This window comes from Sinocyclocheilus rhinocerous, unplaced genomic scaffold, assembly GCF_001515625.1.
Source record: "Sinocyclocheilus rhinocerous isolate Xijiao unplaced genomic scaffold, SAMN03320098_v1.1 scaffold1709, whole genome shotgun sequence".
Taxonomy (NCBI): Eukaryota; Metazoa; Chordata; class Actinopteri; order Cypriniformes; family Cyprinidae; genus Sinocyclocheilus; species Sinocyclocheilus rhinocerous.
Window position 1 is genome coordinate 150,633 of NW_015649593.1, and position 13,413 is coordinate 164,045.

A 13,413-nucleotide genomic window follows, 5' to 3' on the forward strand; every position below is an offset into this window, starting at 1 on the left:
TTTTTTTCAGAAATACTGCACATTTACATTTTTCTCCTAAATAAATTCTGGTAAATAACATTTCTGTTAAATACTCCTTTAAAACGTGTTTTTTGATTATAATTTTATTATTAATAGACTAGAACACGGGGATATGTTGTCATTCTTACACTATAATACTGAACTTTGATTTCAGTTATTTGGACTATGAGATGGACACTTGCTTTTTGCACTCTATGTTGCACTTTACTTTTGCTTTAAAAAAAGGATTTCATTAGGTTTATTCAAATATTCTTAAGTAAAAAAAAAAATTTTTTTTTTGTGGGAAATTAATCGTTTAGATTAATCGATTAATCGATAAATTAGTCGATAGATTAATCAAAATAAAAATAGTCGTTAGTGGCAGCCCTACTATGATGATACTAGGGGTGTGCGCGACGACTAATTTGACTGTCGTTTAAACGAAAGTTTTGTATCCGACTAGTCTAAAAGCAAGAAATCCCCAAAAGATGGGTAAGAAAAAAAAAACTCTGTGCGTGTAGCATATATAATAGTGTGATTCATAGATTAAGTATTTCAAATATAGGCTGTCAAATCCCTCAATGAATTCTGCTTGCCGCACACTTGCCTCGCGTTATCATCATTTCATTTTAGGTGGTCGTTAAAAAGAAAAAAAAGATCATACACTCAACATCGGTCAAAGCATATCTTATTTATTCAAATCAGCTGGGGAAATGCAGAACAATGGAAAATCAATCAATAGCCTGACAGAATTCTTAATCTTCATATAACGTTAGCCAGCATATTAAAACACAAGTCAAAAACAATAGGAAGGTTTATCAAGAAATAGCATTAAAACGGCTTTTAAAAACATACTTCGTGTAGGCTATATTGTCTAAAAACAAAGCAATGCAACAATGCCCATTTTACTTACTCAGACCATGCGTTATTTGTTCAGTGAAATTATCAACGTGGTCTGGTGAAAGACGGGGCCTGAGGCGATTAACAATAAAATTCCTGCACTTGCAAAAACGCACTCGGCAGGAACTGAAGTCGCAGGCACGCAGAGATAACGAAAAGCAAGCCGATAGAGTTTCAGAAAGAGCCTGGACATCCCGCACCACCACCGAAGTGGGTCTTCATTAATGTTAAAATGATGGTAATTTGAATGATAAAATCATGTTTTTGTTTTTGTTTTGTTTTTTCTGTCGTGTAATCGACTACTGTTTTCAGTGTCGACTAGCAGGAGCTGTACCGTTTAGTCGACTAGTCGACTAGACCCGCACATCCCTAGATGATACACATCTGATTTTTTTCTGTTTATGTTCACTTCACTTAAGACATAACCAACTGTGTTAACGGGTGCTGAAACTGGAATTTTAAGATAATTTTGGACACGTACACCCTGCAAGTTTCAGGAATGACAGCCGCATTAAAACTCCCGAAACTGCCATGAACTGCTCACTTTCTGAAACGTGTCTCTCTGTGTTGAATGTGTGTGCACAGATAACAGCGCGCGAGTACCGAATTGAGTTCTCTTTCGCTTCTTACGCTTGAATGGTAAGACTTAGAAACACGTGCAAATGATGAACTTTCACTCTATGCTGGTTAAATTTAGCGAATAACTTGCGGATCACATGCGTGCTGAACCGTGAGGCCTGGTCTGTATGGATCACTAGCCGCGTTTCCACTGTCGGGTCAAAAGCGGGCGTGTCAGTGCGTGCCAGGGCCAGTCGCGTTTCCACTGTCACTTCCGGGGCTTGATCTTGCCTCGTCGGTGCTTCCTCGGGCCAGCAGCCAGGGTTTTCTGGCCCGACGAAAACCTTGGGCCAAAGCGCGCCAACTGGGGCTAGAGGAGTGGTTATGAACAAAGGCGGAGTTTCTCCGCGTCTGGAGAGCATCGGATCACTTCATAAAGTTAACAGCTATAACATCAGCATTAAAGACTTGTCAAATAATTTTAGCTCAAAACTCACTTTCAGACAGCAGCGAGTGTTTAAAATAACTTCTGTTTGAGATCTGATTTGGATTATGATCACCATACAAGGCAGAAATATTTATAAGCGATGCAAAGGACAATGCACGCTAGCCTTAACGTTACCATAGTAAACATGGTAAATATGACCGCTTGAAGAAATCAAACGTCAGCTTCTCATTCTCTATCACAATCGGGTATTTATTTATAACATATTTTATGTGTCATAAGTCTCGTCTTGAGACTTTAGCTCCGCATATGTCATATATAATAATGTTTTTTGTTCGGGAGCTCCCTCTGCAACTCAGGTCGTATTTTTGATGGAAAAAATATATATGATGTATAAAATATGATGTATACTTTGACTACAAATAAACAGAAACAGACTCGACTGAATAAGTAGGCTATGTGTCCTCTTTCTTTTGTGAAATAACGGTTCATACTGTTTTATTTCTGTGTGACTAATTTTCAATCCTGATAAATTAATTCATTATATGATCAATGTATCACTTATTATCGTAAAACTTAGATGCTTTTGGATTTAAATCTTTAACAAAGCATGCAAACAAACAGCCACTTTTATCATGTTCGCTTTGTGATCGCGCTAGTTCCAGTGACTTATTTCTTATTAGTTTTCTGATAACTTCTCTTTGTTGGTGAAATGATGGGGTTGCGTGACGTTGTTCCTGAGAGGCGTGTAAAGGGGGTGTTTTAGTGAAGCGCAGCGGAGCTTCTGGCCCGACGGTGGAAACGCATCGTGATTTTGGGCTCAGTGCTACAAGTCCGAGGCTATTAGCCCTGCCCGGCCCGTTTAAAGCACTGGCTCGCACTGGCCCGACATTGGAAAAGCGGCTACTGACTTTTTTTACATGGCACCCCTGCTCTCACCAGATGGCACCCCGGTTGAGAAACACTGGTTTGATCTATCAAAGAGCTTTTATTAACATGTCATCAGCTATATTTTTAAGACATTATGACCTAAATTTGGAGTCATTTGAAAAAGTAAACACTACCATATCATTCAGAGGGTTGAGGTCAAAGATATTTACTGTTTTTGAAAGGACCTTTTATGATAATCAAGGCTGCATTTACTTGATCAGAATACAGTAAAACCTGCAATGTTGTGAAAAATAATTACAATTTTAAGTAACTGTTTTCAATTTTAATGGTTTGTAAAATGTTATTTATTCCTGTAATTGCAATACTGATTTTTCTGCAGCCATTACTCCAGTCTTCATTGTCAAATGATCCTTCAGAAATAATTGTAATATGCTGATTTAGTGCTCAATTAATATTTCTTCTTATTATTATTATTATTAATGTTGAATGTTTGATAAATATAAAGTTAAAACAGCATTTATTTGAAAGAAATCTTTTGTAACATTTTAAATGCTGCAGTTCAGAAAGATTGAGTCTGAGCAGCAGCATTGATTTGAAATAGAAATCTTTTGTAACATTAAACATTTCTGTTTCACGACTTTTTACCGTATGGTTCTATAGGCTGCCATTGATTTGTATAATGCCAGAAACAGAAGTATAGCAATCACAAGAACAATAGTAAAAATAAGAAACAAACAAAAAGTACCTTTACACTTCCAGTGGCTGGTGGCTAATAGCTCATACCGGATGTATTAAGCTTATACTGCAGGAGACAAAATTGACAATTAAGTCATTAATAGCTATTATTAGTATGACATATAACTGTAACTGTAGCTCATATACATCTTTACACACACACACACACACACACACACACTGAGATTGTGTAATGAAGTTAATCTATACAGCTCTGTGGTTCACACCATGTATTCCCTTCACAGCACCATTTCCTGTGCCGAGAGCGCCCCCATTCTGTAGTGATGGATCTGATCACCCGCACCAAAGACGCTGTGCGAGAGCTAGACAACCTGCAGTACAGGAAGATGAAGAAGATCCTGTTTCAGGAAACTCACAATGGCCCCACACAGGAAGGAGGAGAGGAGGAAGAGGTACATCCAGAGACCTTTGTCTTTGATCCTTCTGTCTAGTTCAGCCCAGTTTCTGCTCTTTTGTTATATTATTCTATACTACAGAAAACAGGAAAGATCATGACATCTTTTTTTGTTTGTGTGTGTGTAGGAAGCAGAGCAGTACCTCTTGCAGACGGGCACGGTTAATAGTATGGAGAGCTCTCAGTCTGTTCCCTCCATGTCCATCAGCGCCAGCTCCCAGAGTTCCTCTGTCAACAGCCTGGCCGATGGCTCCGACGACAGTGCTGAGATGGCCATGATGCAGGAGGGAGAGCAGACAGTCACGTCTAACAGCTCCATCATTCACCGCCCCACTGTACGTAATCAAGGCGGACAGCACACAGTCTTCTGAAACGGTCTTTTCCTTGACTAATTTGTTTTTGTTCATCCGTCTGTCAGGCACGAGATAATATTTATGACGACCCATATCAGCCGGAGATGGAGTCTCCACAGCAGGCATCCTCGGCCGCTCGGAGGAGGGTGCACAGAAACCGAGACCATTTCGCCACCATCCGCACAGCCTCTCTTGTGAGCTCCTGACTGACGTGCAGCTCAAGAGTCCATATTTTTTCTTTATATCGGAAGTTAAGACAGACAACTTTCTCTTTCTCCCTTTCTTTCTTTCCAGGTGACCCGTCAGATTCAGGAGCATGAACAGGGCTCAGCTCTGAGGGAGCAGATGTCCGGATACAAGCGCATGAGGAGGCAGCACCAGAAACAACTGCTGGCTCTGGAGAACAAACTCAAGTCTGAGATGGATGAACATCAGCTCAGACTGGACAAAGAGCTGGAGACCCAGAGAAACAACTTTAGCAGTGAAGCAGACAAGTTGAGTAAGAAACATCAGGCCATCCTGGAAAAAGAGGTGAGGGGGAAAAAAAAGATACTGTACGTTTCACGTCATGTGCAAGAATGGAAGTATCATATGCTCACCAAGGCTGCATTTATTTGATCAAAAATACAGTAAAAACAAATGTTGTAAAAATATTATTACAATTTAAAATAACTGTTTGTTTGTTTTTATTTAAAGGTGTCATATGATGCGATTTCAATTTTTCCTTTCTCTTTAGAGTGTTACAAGCTCTTGGTGCATAAAGAAGAAATATTTTTTTTCTTTTGATGGAAAAGCTAAGTTTGTTGCCATTATTCCACTTGATCCCTCAGAAATCATTCTAATATACTGATTTGGTGTTCAAGTGACATTTCTTATTTTTTCTTATTTTTGTGGACATTGATGCATTGTTTTTTCATTATTCTCTGATGAATAGAAAGTTCAAAAGAACAGCATTTATTTGAAATTGAAAGCTTTTGTAACATGTTTTGGAAATGTTTTTACTATCACTTTTCATCAATTTAATGCATCCTTGTTGAATCAAAATATTTATTTCTCCATACATTTGAATGGTAGTGTGTTTATATAAATATGTATTCTTTATACATATTTATCTGGTGTGTTTTTCAGATTAAAGCTGCGCAGGCGGAAGAGAAAAAATTTCAACAGCACATACTGAACCAGCAGAAGAAAGAACTCAACAGCCTGCTGGATTCCCAGAAACGGCAGTACAGGCAACGCAAGGAGCAGCTCAAGGAAGTACGCTGTCGAAGAGTCAACTGTCCTTATGGCTACATGACTATGAATTCAGAGTAACTGTACTTGATGTAGCATTAAATTATAAAATAGTCAAACTGTTTATGTCTTTTGACTTGCACCATATTCATCCATCTCATTTCTTATCCTTAACTTGCTTTTGTCACCCTGAAATCAATCCCCATGGCAACAGGAGCTGAGTGAGAACCAGTCCACGCCGAAGCGAGAGAAGCAGGAATGGTTGGTAAGGCAGAAAGAGTGTCTGCAGCAGATCCAGGCTGAGGAAGAGGCTTCATTATTACGGCGACAGAGGCAGTATTACGAGCTGCAGTGCCGACAGTATAAGAGGAAGATGCTGCTCGCAAGACACAATCTGGAGCAGGACCTGCTCAGAGAGGTTAGACAGACACGTTTATGAGTGCTTTTCCCTTTCTATTTTGCTTTCTACCTCACTTTTTGTCTGTTGATCTCTTGCTATGTCTTTATTTGTCCCTGTAGGACTTGAATAAACGTCAGACTCAGAAGGATCTAGAGTGCGCCATGTTGTTGAGACATCACGAGTCCACTCAGGAGCTGGAGTTTAGGCAGCTGGCGCTGGTCCAGCACACTCGGGCCGACCTGATACGAACGCAGCATCAGAGCGAGCTAGCCAACCAGATGGAGTATAATAAGCGGCGTGAGCAGGAACTCTGTCAGAAACACGCTGTGGAGGTCCGCCAGCAACCCAAGAGCTTAAAGGTGAGGGGATTTTTAGTGTTTGGTGAGGTGCACAACAGGGTTGGACAAAATTCAGAATTTTTTTGAAATTGCTCCCATTCAGTTTAAGAGTACAAATGTGAATATTCTGTTGATTCTTAACTTGGAATGAATTGCCAAATGGACAAGAACAGATTATTTTTTAGTTATTATTTTTAAGGTAATTGCTATAGCGATGTATTGTTTTTCTATCTTGTGAAACTTGTCAAGAGCATTTTGGGAATTTAATTTCTTAAATGCTCTAAAAATTATTAAATCATTTTTGTCCAATTTGGACAATCCAGGAGACATTTGTTTGCTTGAATGTTAAGTGCTAAAGTATGTTTCTTGCACTTTGTTCTTTCAGACGAAAGAGCTCCAGATCAAACGTCAGTTCCAAGACACCTGTAAGATTCAGACACGGCAGTACAAAGCCTTGCGGAATCACCTGCTGGAGACCACGCCCAAATCAGAGCATAAAACCGTACTGAAGAGACTCAAAGAGGAGCAAACACGTAAACTGGCCATCTTGGCCGAGCAGTACGACCATTCCATCAAAGACATGCTGTCCACACAGGCTGTGAGTAAGGCAAGGAGAGACCTTCTTTAATGCTTTGTTTCGCTTTAAGTGGTGCACAATCACAGGATGATGTGCAGTAACAAGAATAATGCATGTATGCAAACACATACTTGGGTTAATGTCACAGAAACCAGTCAAGAAATTTTTTTCCTATTCCCATTATTCTCAATGGCTTATTGTAATACTATTTTTTTTTTTTATCTGCATAATATAAAGGTAGTAATAATATACAGTGCTTTTAATAATGTATCATGTATCTTTTTCATATAATTAATTTTTTGCATCACAATAATGTGGAAAAAATGGACCTAAAATATGCTTAATTTTGTGTTAACAGAATGCAAAATTAAGTATTTATTTTGATTTTGAGGTGAAATATGACGGGAAATTTTCTTGACAGGTTTCATGAGGTTTTCCCATTTAATCCACAGTTCCTATAACCACGACACTGGACCTAAATCTCTTTATTGGCTGCTTCTCTACTGATGTCCTGCCTCTTTGTTTACCCAACAGTTGCGATTGGATGAGACTCAGGAGGACGAGTACCGAGCGCTGCGCATGCAGCTGCAGCAGGAATTGGAGCTGCTGAATGCTTATCAGAGCAAAATAAAGATGCACACAGACACGCAACACGAGAGAGAGGTCAAAGACCTGGAGCAGAGGGTGTCTATACGGAGAGCTTTACTTGAGCAGAGGGTAAGAGAGAGAAATGGATTGAATATTCCTGAATGAATAGATTATGATGGCTCTGTTCCAAAACCTAATGAAGGGATAGTTTACACAAAAATAAAAATTCTGTCATCATTCACGCACCATGTTGTTCCAAACCTGTATTAATTTCTCTCTTTTGCTAAAAACAGAAGATCATATTTTGGAGAATGTTGGTAACCAAACTTTTTCTCGTCCCCATTGACTTCCATAGCATTTTTTTTTTTATAATCTGGAAGTCACTGGGGACCTGAAACTGTTTGGCTACCCACATTCTTCAAAGCATCTTCCTTTATGTTAAACAGAAGACACTCACTTTTGGAACAACTTGAGGGTGAGTAAATGATGACAGAATTTTCGTTTTGGGGTGAACTGTCCCTGTACTATTTATTTACAGTAGTGTTCAAAGTTTGGGATCAACAAGGATGCATTCAATCGATAAAGAATGACAGTAATACCTTTTATAATGTTACAAATGAATCCTGCAAATGTATGTATCACGGTTTACACAATATTAAGCAGCACAACTGTTTTCAACATTGATAATATAAATGTTTCTTGAACACCAACTCAGAACATTAGAATGATTTCTGAAGGATCATGTGATATTGGAGTAAAATTCATGCTGAAAATTTGTCTTTGCATCACATGAATAAATTAGATTTTAAAATAGGAAACCGTTATTTTGAATTATAAGAATAATTCACAATATAACTATTATTGCTGTATTTTTTGTTTAAATAAATGCAGCCTTTATGAGTAAAATCTCTTTAAAAAAATCATACTGACTCCAAACAAAAGGCAGCATCCTCACTAAAATGGAACTTAAGTGACTGATTTGAAGCGCTTTACATGGGCAACAACTCTATGCTTCATTCTATTAGTTCTCAAATTTCTCCCATTTATTTGTGTAGTGCTTTTCACAATACACATTTTCAAAGCAGCTTTACAGAAAATCATGATGTTAATGTTTATTATCGTAATCTCTTCATGCCTTAAAGTTCCATTTAGCAGATCAGAGGTGGGATTAGAAATAGTGCAATGCACACAGGAAACTCAACTCACAATAGATTTCAGTAAGATGACACTATAATACTGTAATAAGCATCAAAACACATAGCCCACTTTTCTAATTCTTCTTCCTTCGGTCACCCTTTCGCCTCTCTTCAGATTGAGGAGGAGATGTTGTCTCTGCAGAATGAGCGCTCTGAGCGAATCCGGGCTCTGCTCGAGTACCAAGCTCGGGAAATCGAGTCCTTTGACTCCGAAAGCATGCGCCTGGGCTTTAGTAACATGGCTTTGAGCGGCATCCCTGCTGAGGCTTACAATCAGGGTTACCCCAATCCTCCCTCATCTGGACCTGGGGCCTGGCCGTCCCGTCCTGTGCCCCGCTCAGGCAGCCAGTGGAGCCACGGGGTCCAACACTCAGCGGCGCCGCCCTCCTGGCGTAGTCAAAACAGTACAGCCGGCTTCAGCCAAGGGGAGCAAATCTCCAGCCGAGAGAGGGATTTAGACGGTATGGGCACCCGTGGCTTTCCAAGCTCTCGCTCCTCCGCCTCGTCAGCATCGTCTTCATCATCCTCGCATCATCACCTCCGCTACATGCCGCAGCAGTACCACCACCAGAGCACGCCACACCTGTACAGCCGAGAGAGGGAGTGGGGAGGAGGCCACCACCACTCATCTTCATCCTCTTCTCATGGCCACTCGCATCACATTTCTTCCCATGCCTCTTCCCAGTCCCTTGCTCTCCTCCCTCCACCACCTCCTCCTCCGCCCATCTCACTTTCCTCATCTTCTCCTCCATCCTCCTCCTCCTCTTCTTCCTCTCAGAGTGGCTACGGAGGAAGGGGCGAGAGCTTGGCTGTGAGGGGCCCCAGCCTGATGGCTTTGAGAAACAGTCCAGGGCCTCTTCGGAGAACAGCCTCTGGCGGAGGTGCCGGCGGGTCGGGCGCAGATGGAGGTTTGAGCCGAAGTACGTCAGTGACATCACACATTTCCAATGGATCCCACCTCTCCTACTCGTAGAGGGTCGTGCAGGAAGTTCAGATGGTGCAGTTGAACGTTTTGGGGAGAAAAGGCCTTCACGTAGCTCATTTAGGAGTCAAACTGGGAGGCGGAGTGGAGAAACAGTATTTAGATGGGTACACCTTTACTTACAAGAAGATAGATCTCAGGGTTTTGGGATGCGGGAGGGCTCAGGGTTTAGATCAGGAACAGGAAAGACGAGAGATGTACTGTAACAGGAGCAGAAAGCTATGCTGTTGAGTGAGTGGGAGGGAGGGAAGAGATGAAAATAACATAAGTGGTGCCAATACTGCAGATTTGGCTCATCCTCAGCCGGTTCATTTTGGTTTTGTTTTATTTTTAAACTGTCAGACAGAACCATTGAATTCTGCTCTTTCATGTCCAGGTGTTTTCTTGCACATCTAAAGGTTTAAGATTTGAACATTAAAAGACTTTACCAAGATAATATTTTATGCTTAATCCTGGACCATATTAAGCTGAATTCGTTTAGTGCAATTCAATTAAAGACTGGTTTTCTTTTTCTGTAAAAATCTGTCATTTATCTCTTTCATGTTGTTACGAGCCCTACATACTGTTATTTTGTTCATAGAACACAAAAGGAGAATTTTCAAGCAGCACTTTTATATGCAACAAGTTCTGTCAAGATCAAAACTGGACCAAAAAAAACCACCATGCTTTGTATGAGCAGACTGAAATCGAGGTCTGAAAATTCATCAGAAATAGTACGTTCATGCATTAATCTTTTGCAGAACCAAATGTGTGCTTTGTCTTTGTTTGGAGCTGTGAACCTACGTTAAATGGAAAAGAGCTGCATTAAAGAGATAGTTCAGTGGAAAAAAATAAATAAATCATAATATACTCATGTTCCAAACTTCTGACTATTGTGTCTGTGGAACATAGAATATATTTTGAGAAATGTGTTCATGCATAGAAAGTCAGTGGTAACCAGTATTTGAAATATCTTCTGTGTTCCACTGAAGAAAATAAGTCTATAGTTTTGAAACAACAAAATTGTCTCTCTTTTGTGTTTTGCAGATGAAATAACAGCATACAGGTTTGAAATGACACAAGGGTGAGTGAATAATGGCAGAATTATAGACTGATGAGTGTATCTTGAGTTTGAGCCAGAGGATGATGAGTCCTACTAATGTCAGTTTTACTGCTAACAGGAGCGAAGCGAGCGAGTCGGATGCAATAGAAGGTGCTGTAGCATGTTTCAGGGAGATGAGGCATAAACTGAGGAACTAAAAGGGTGATTAAACTGATTTTTGTGTAATTATGTAGATAGCACTCAAACAATACTAAAATAACGTCTATCAGTGATGGTTTAAATTGTACATTTGTATTTGAGTCAAGGACAGGAGGCAGTTTTTTTATTTTAAAATGATTTTTGCATTCTGTATTCTTTTGTTTTTGTTTTTTTTTAAACGATGCCACATGTCATACTGCCATCTAGAGGCTCAGCTGACCTAAAGCAACTCCGCCCACTGTCCTTATAAGGGCATGCTGCCATTTAAGTTGCAGTTGGTTTTAACTGGGCTGTAATTGAGTGTCTGTTTTTAGCGTAGGGGGATACAATTACTTTTAAAAAGAGATTGAACCTGGCTGGGCGAATAAGCCATTTCCTTGCCTGTGTAAATATGATGTACATGTCCAAAAGAGAGTTGGGTTACAAGTTTCCGTGCATGAGACTGATGTACAGAGACCATTTGTATACAAACATACACAACAGACGTTTATATATGACTGAGTATATATGTGTATAATACATCACCTGTCAAAGGTTTGAAAGGGAAAGTCGTAAGATTGTTTCCTGTTCAACACTTTTGATCTATATTGTACTTATACAACATGTGTATATACAAGCACTAACTCTTATATAGGGTAATAATAATTTTACTATGTGAATTGGAAAGTGAGACGGAAAAAATAGATACTGTCATTGTTAATACACCTACTACTGCCGCTGTTATATTTGTGTTGTACACTAATTTTTCTTTTTACAATCTTTTTTTTTTAGACTTTGTTGTTGTTGTTGTTTTAAACAATGCTTACCACTAGGTGGGAAATGTTGGCAGTGTCACAGTAGGAATTTTAAGTCTCTAAGTTTTAGATTAAAAAAAAAAAGGACTACCTATCCCAGCATTCCTTGTTACATCTCAGGGTAGGAGTCTATTGTGCAGTGCGTTGTCAGGAGAGTAGTATTTTAGAGCCAGTATTAAACTTGTACAGAACATTTTAAGAGATTTTAGCTGTATAGAACATTTCTAGACGACTGTAAAGTGTGTCAAACACCCCCGTTCGATCCAGCAGGTTTTTTCCCCTCCATTTCGTTTTCTGGAATGCATTACTTATTTTTGCGCATTTAAAATTTTTATGCACAAAACGGACAAAAGGCATCACAGGCTGTTTACACTGACAACCAAAATCTCCAGCGTACCCGTAAGAACGTGGTGAAAGATGAAGCTCGATTTTGCCAGTAATGTTATATTTTTCCTTCGGGAAAACCGAAATCTTTTGCGCTCCCACACTGCCAGCTCTCTTTAGACACCAGCGTTCACTCGGACTCTCCCTTCGCTCTCCTGAACCCAGGAGACATGCAGTACCTCACTTCCCTGTGCCTGGCCGATCGCTTCTTACTCCGTTTTCAGTGTTCACTTCATTCCCAAACACATTTTCCTCACATCACCGCATTCCCTTATGTCCTTACTTTACTTGGTTGCCAACATCTGTGGACAGAAAAGGAGAAAAAAAAAATTCCTCAGCCCATCTGTAGATCTGGGCTACCATGTAATGTGTTTACAGCAACACATGCTGGATTCTTATTAGTGTCCTCTTGAGGGGGTGTTTCAGTATCTGGTAAGCTTAAGGTAAATGTATGAAATTGCTGTCATCATCCTGCAGTGTTTAAAGAATTGGAGCTAAAATGGTGGAACTGCAGCTGCAGTTGCCTGGAAGTGTGCGTGTTGCCTATGCCGAAATGTATTGCAAAATTGTGATGTTTGAAGGGGGATGGAGAGCATGGTTGTTCAGGGAGCTCAGAAAAATAGGCCAAATTGCGTTCAGGTGAAATGACTACGGGAGAACTCTTTAACACATGGGCTATAGAACTTGTACAGAAAATGATTTACAAGTCATTAAAACGGATTCAAACAAAATGACCTTTCCTGTGTGATCTGTCTGCACTAATGCACAATTTGTTTTCAGCACCTCTAGCCTGTTTTCTGAATGGTGAGTGCGCATCTTCCATGCACCGTCACCACAGTGATGCTGACGGTAGAGAAAAGACCGTTTCCATAGAGACAGAGGCAGTACTAAATGGGAGTTACTGGTTGCTTACACAAAAAAAAATGTTGGTTCTGGTGTAAGGTTATTTTTAGTCACAAAATCATTCCATTTATTTATGGGATATTTTGAAGTTACATTCTGTACTTTTTTTTTCTATTCTGCAGTGTTCTTGTTTAAAGGGCATTGCAATTACATTTTCATCTAAAGATAGCTAAACAACAGATAAAAACATTAAGATAATTCTCAGGTTGGATTGTCAACGTGGCTTTAAAGACTTTGGTGATGTTCCTAACTCTGTTAGAATGTTCTTTTTAGTTTCTGTTCCTTTTATATAATTTTATAACCATAAACTAAAGTTCTCACAACTTTGCATGGAGGTTTTTGTGATTAACCTAACTTAACCATTACGTAAGTTCTTATATTAAGCTAAGTTAAGGTTTTTATTTTAGAACTAATGTCACTTTCCCAGAACGTTGCAGGAGCTTTTTTTTTATGTGAAAACGGTAAGAACTTAACACATTTT

At 39.6% G+C, this 13,413-nt stretch overlaps 1 protein-coding gene across 2 annotated transcripts in view; it reads left to right on the forward strand.

The window, feature by feature from the left end:
• The window catches only part of LOC107710882 (serine/threonine-protein kinase TAO2-like), a 47,817-nt gene extending 36,853 nt beyond the window's left edge, over positions 1-10,964 (forward strand). The window contains exons 11-20 of one of the 2 annotated variants that reach the window (XM_016515743.1): positions 3,775-3,942; positions 4,073-4,279; positions 4,363-4,491; positions 4,592-4,828; positions 5,426-5,554; positions 5,745-5,948; positions 6,050-6,289; positions 6,654-6,875; positions 7,380-7,562; positions 8,745-10,964. In XM_016515743.1, the coding sequence (XP_016371229.1) occupies positions 3,775-3,942; positions 4,073-4,279; positions 4,363-4,491; positions 4,592-4,828; positions 5,426-5,554; positions 5,745-5,948; positions 6,050-6,289; positions 6,654-6,875; positions 7,380-7,562; positions 8,745-9,602 (2,577 nt within the window). In that variant the 3' untranslated portion in view covers positions 9,603-10,964. The remainder of the gene's footprint in view (positions 1-3,774; positions 3,943-4,072; positions 4,280-4,362; positions 4,492-4,591; positions 4,829-5,425; positions 5,555-5,744; positions 5,949-6,049; positions 6,290-6,653; positions 6,876-7,379; positions 7,563-8,744) is intronic. The other variant, XM_016515744.1, reaches the window with a different exon arrangement.
• Positions 10,965-13,413: the final 2,449 nt, after the last annotated feature.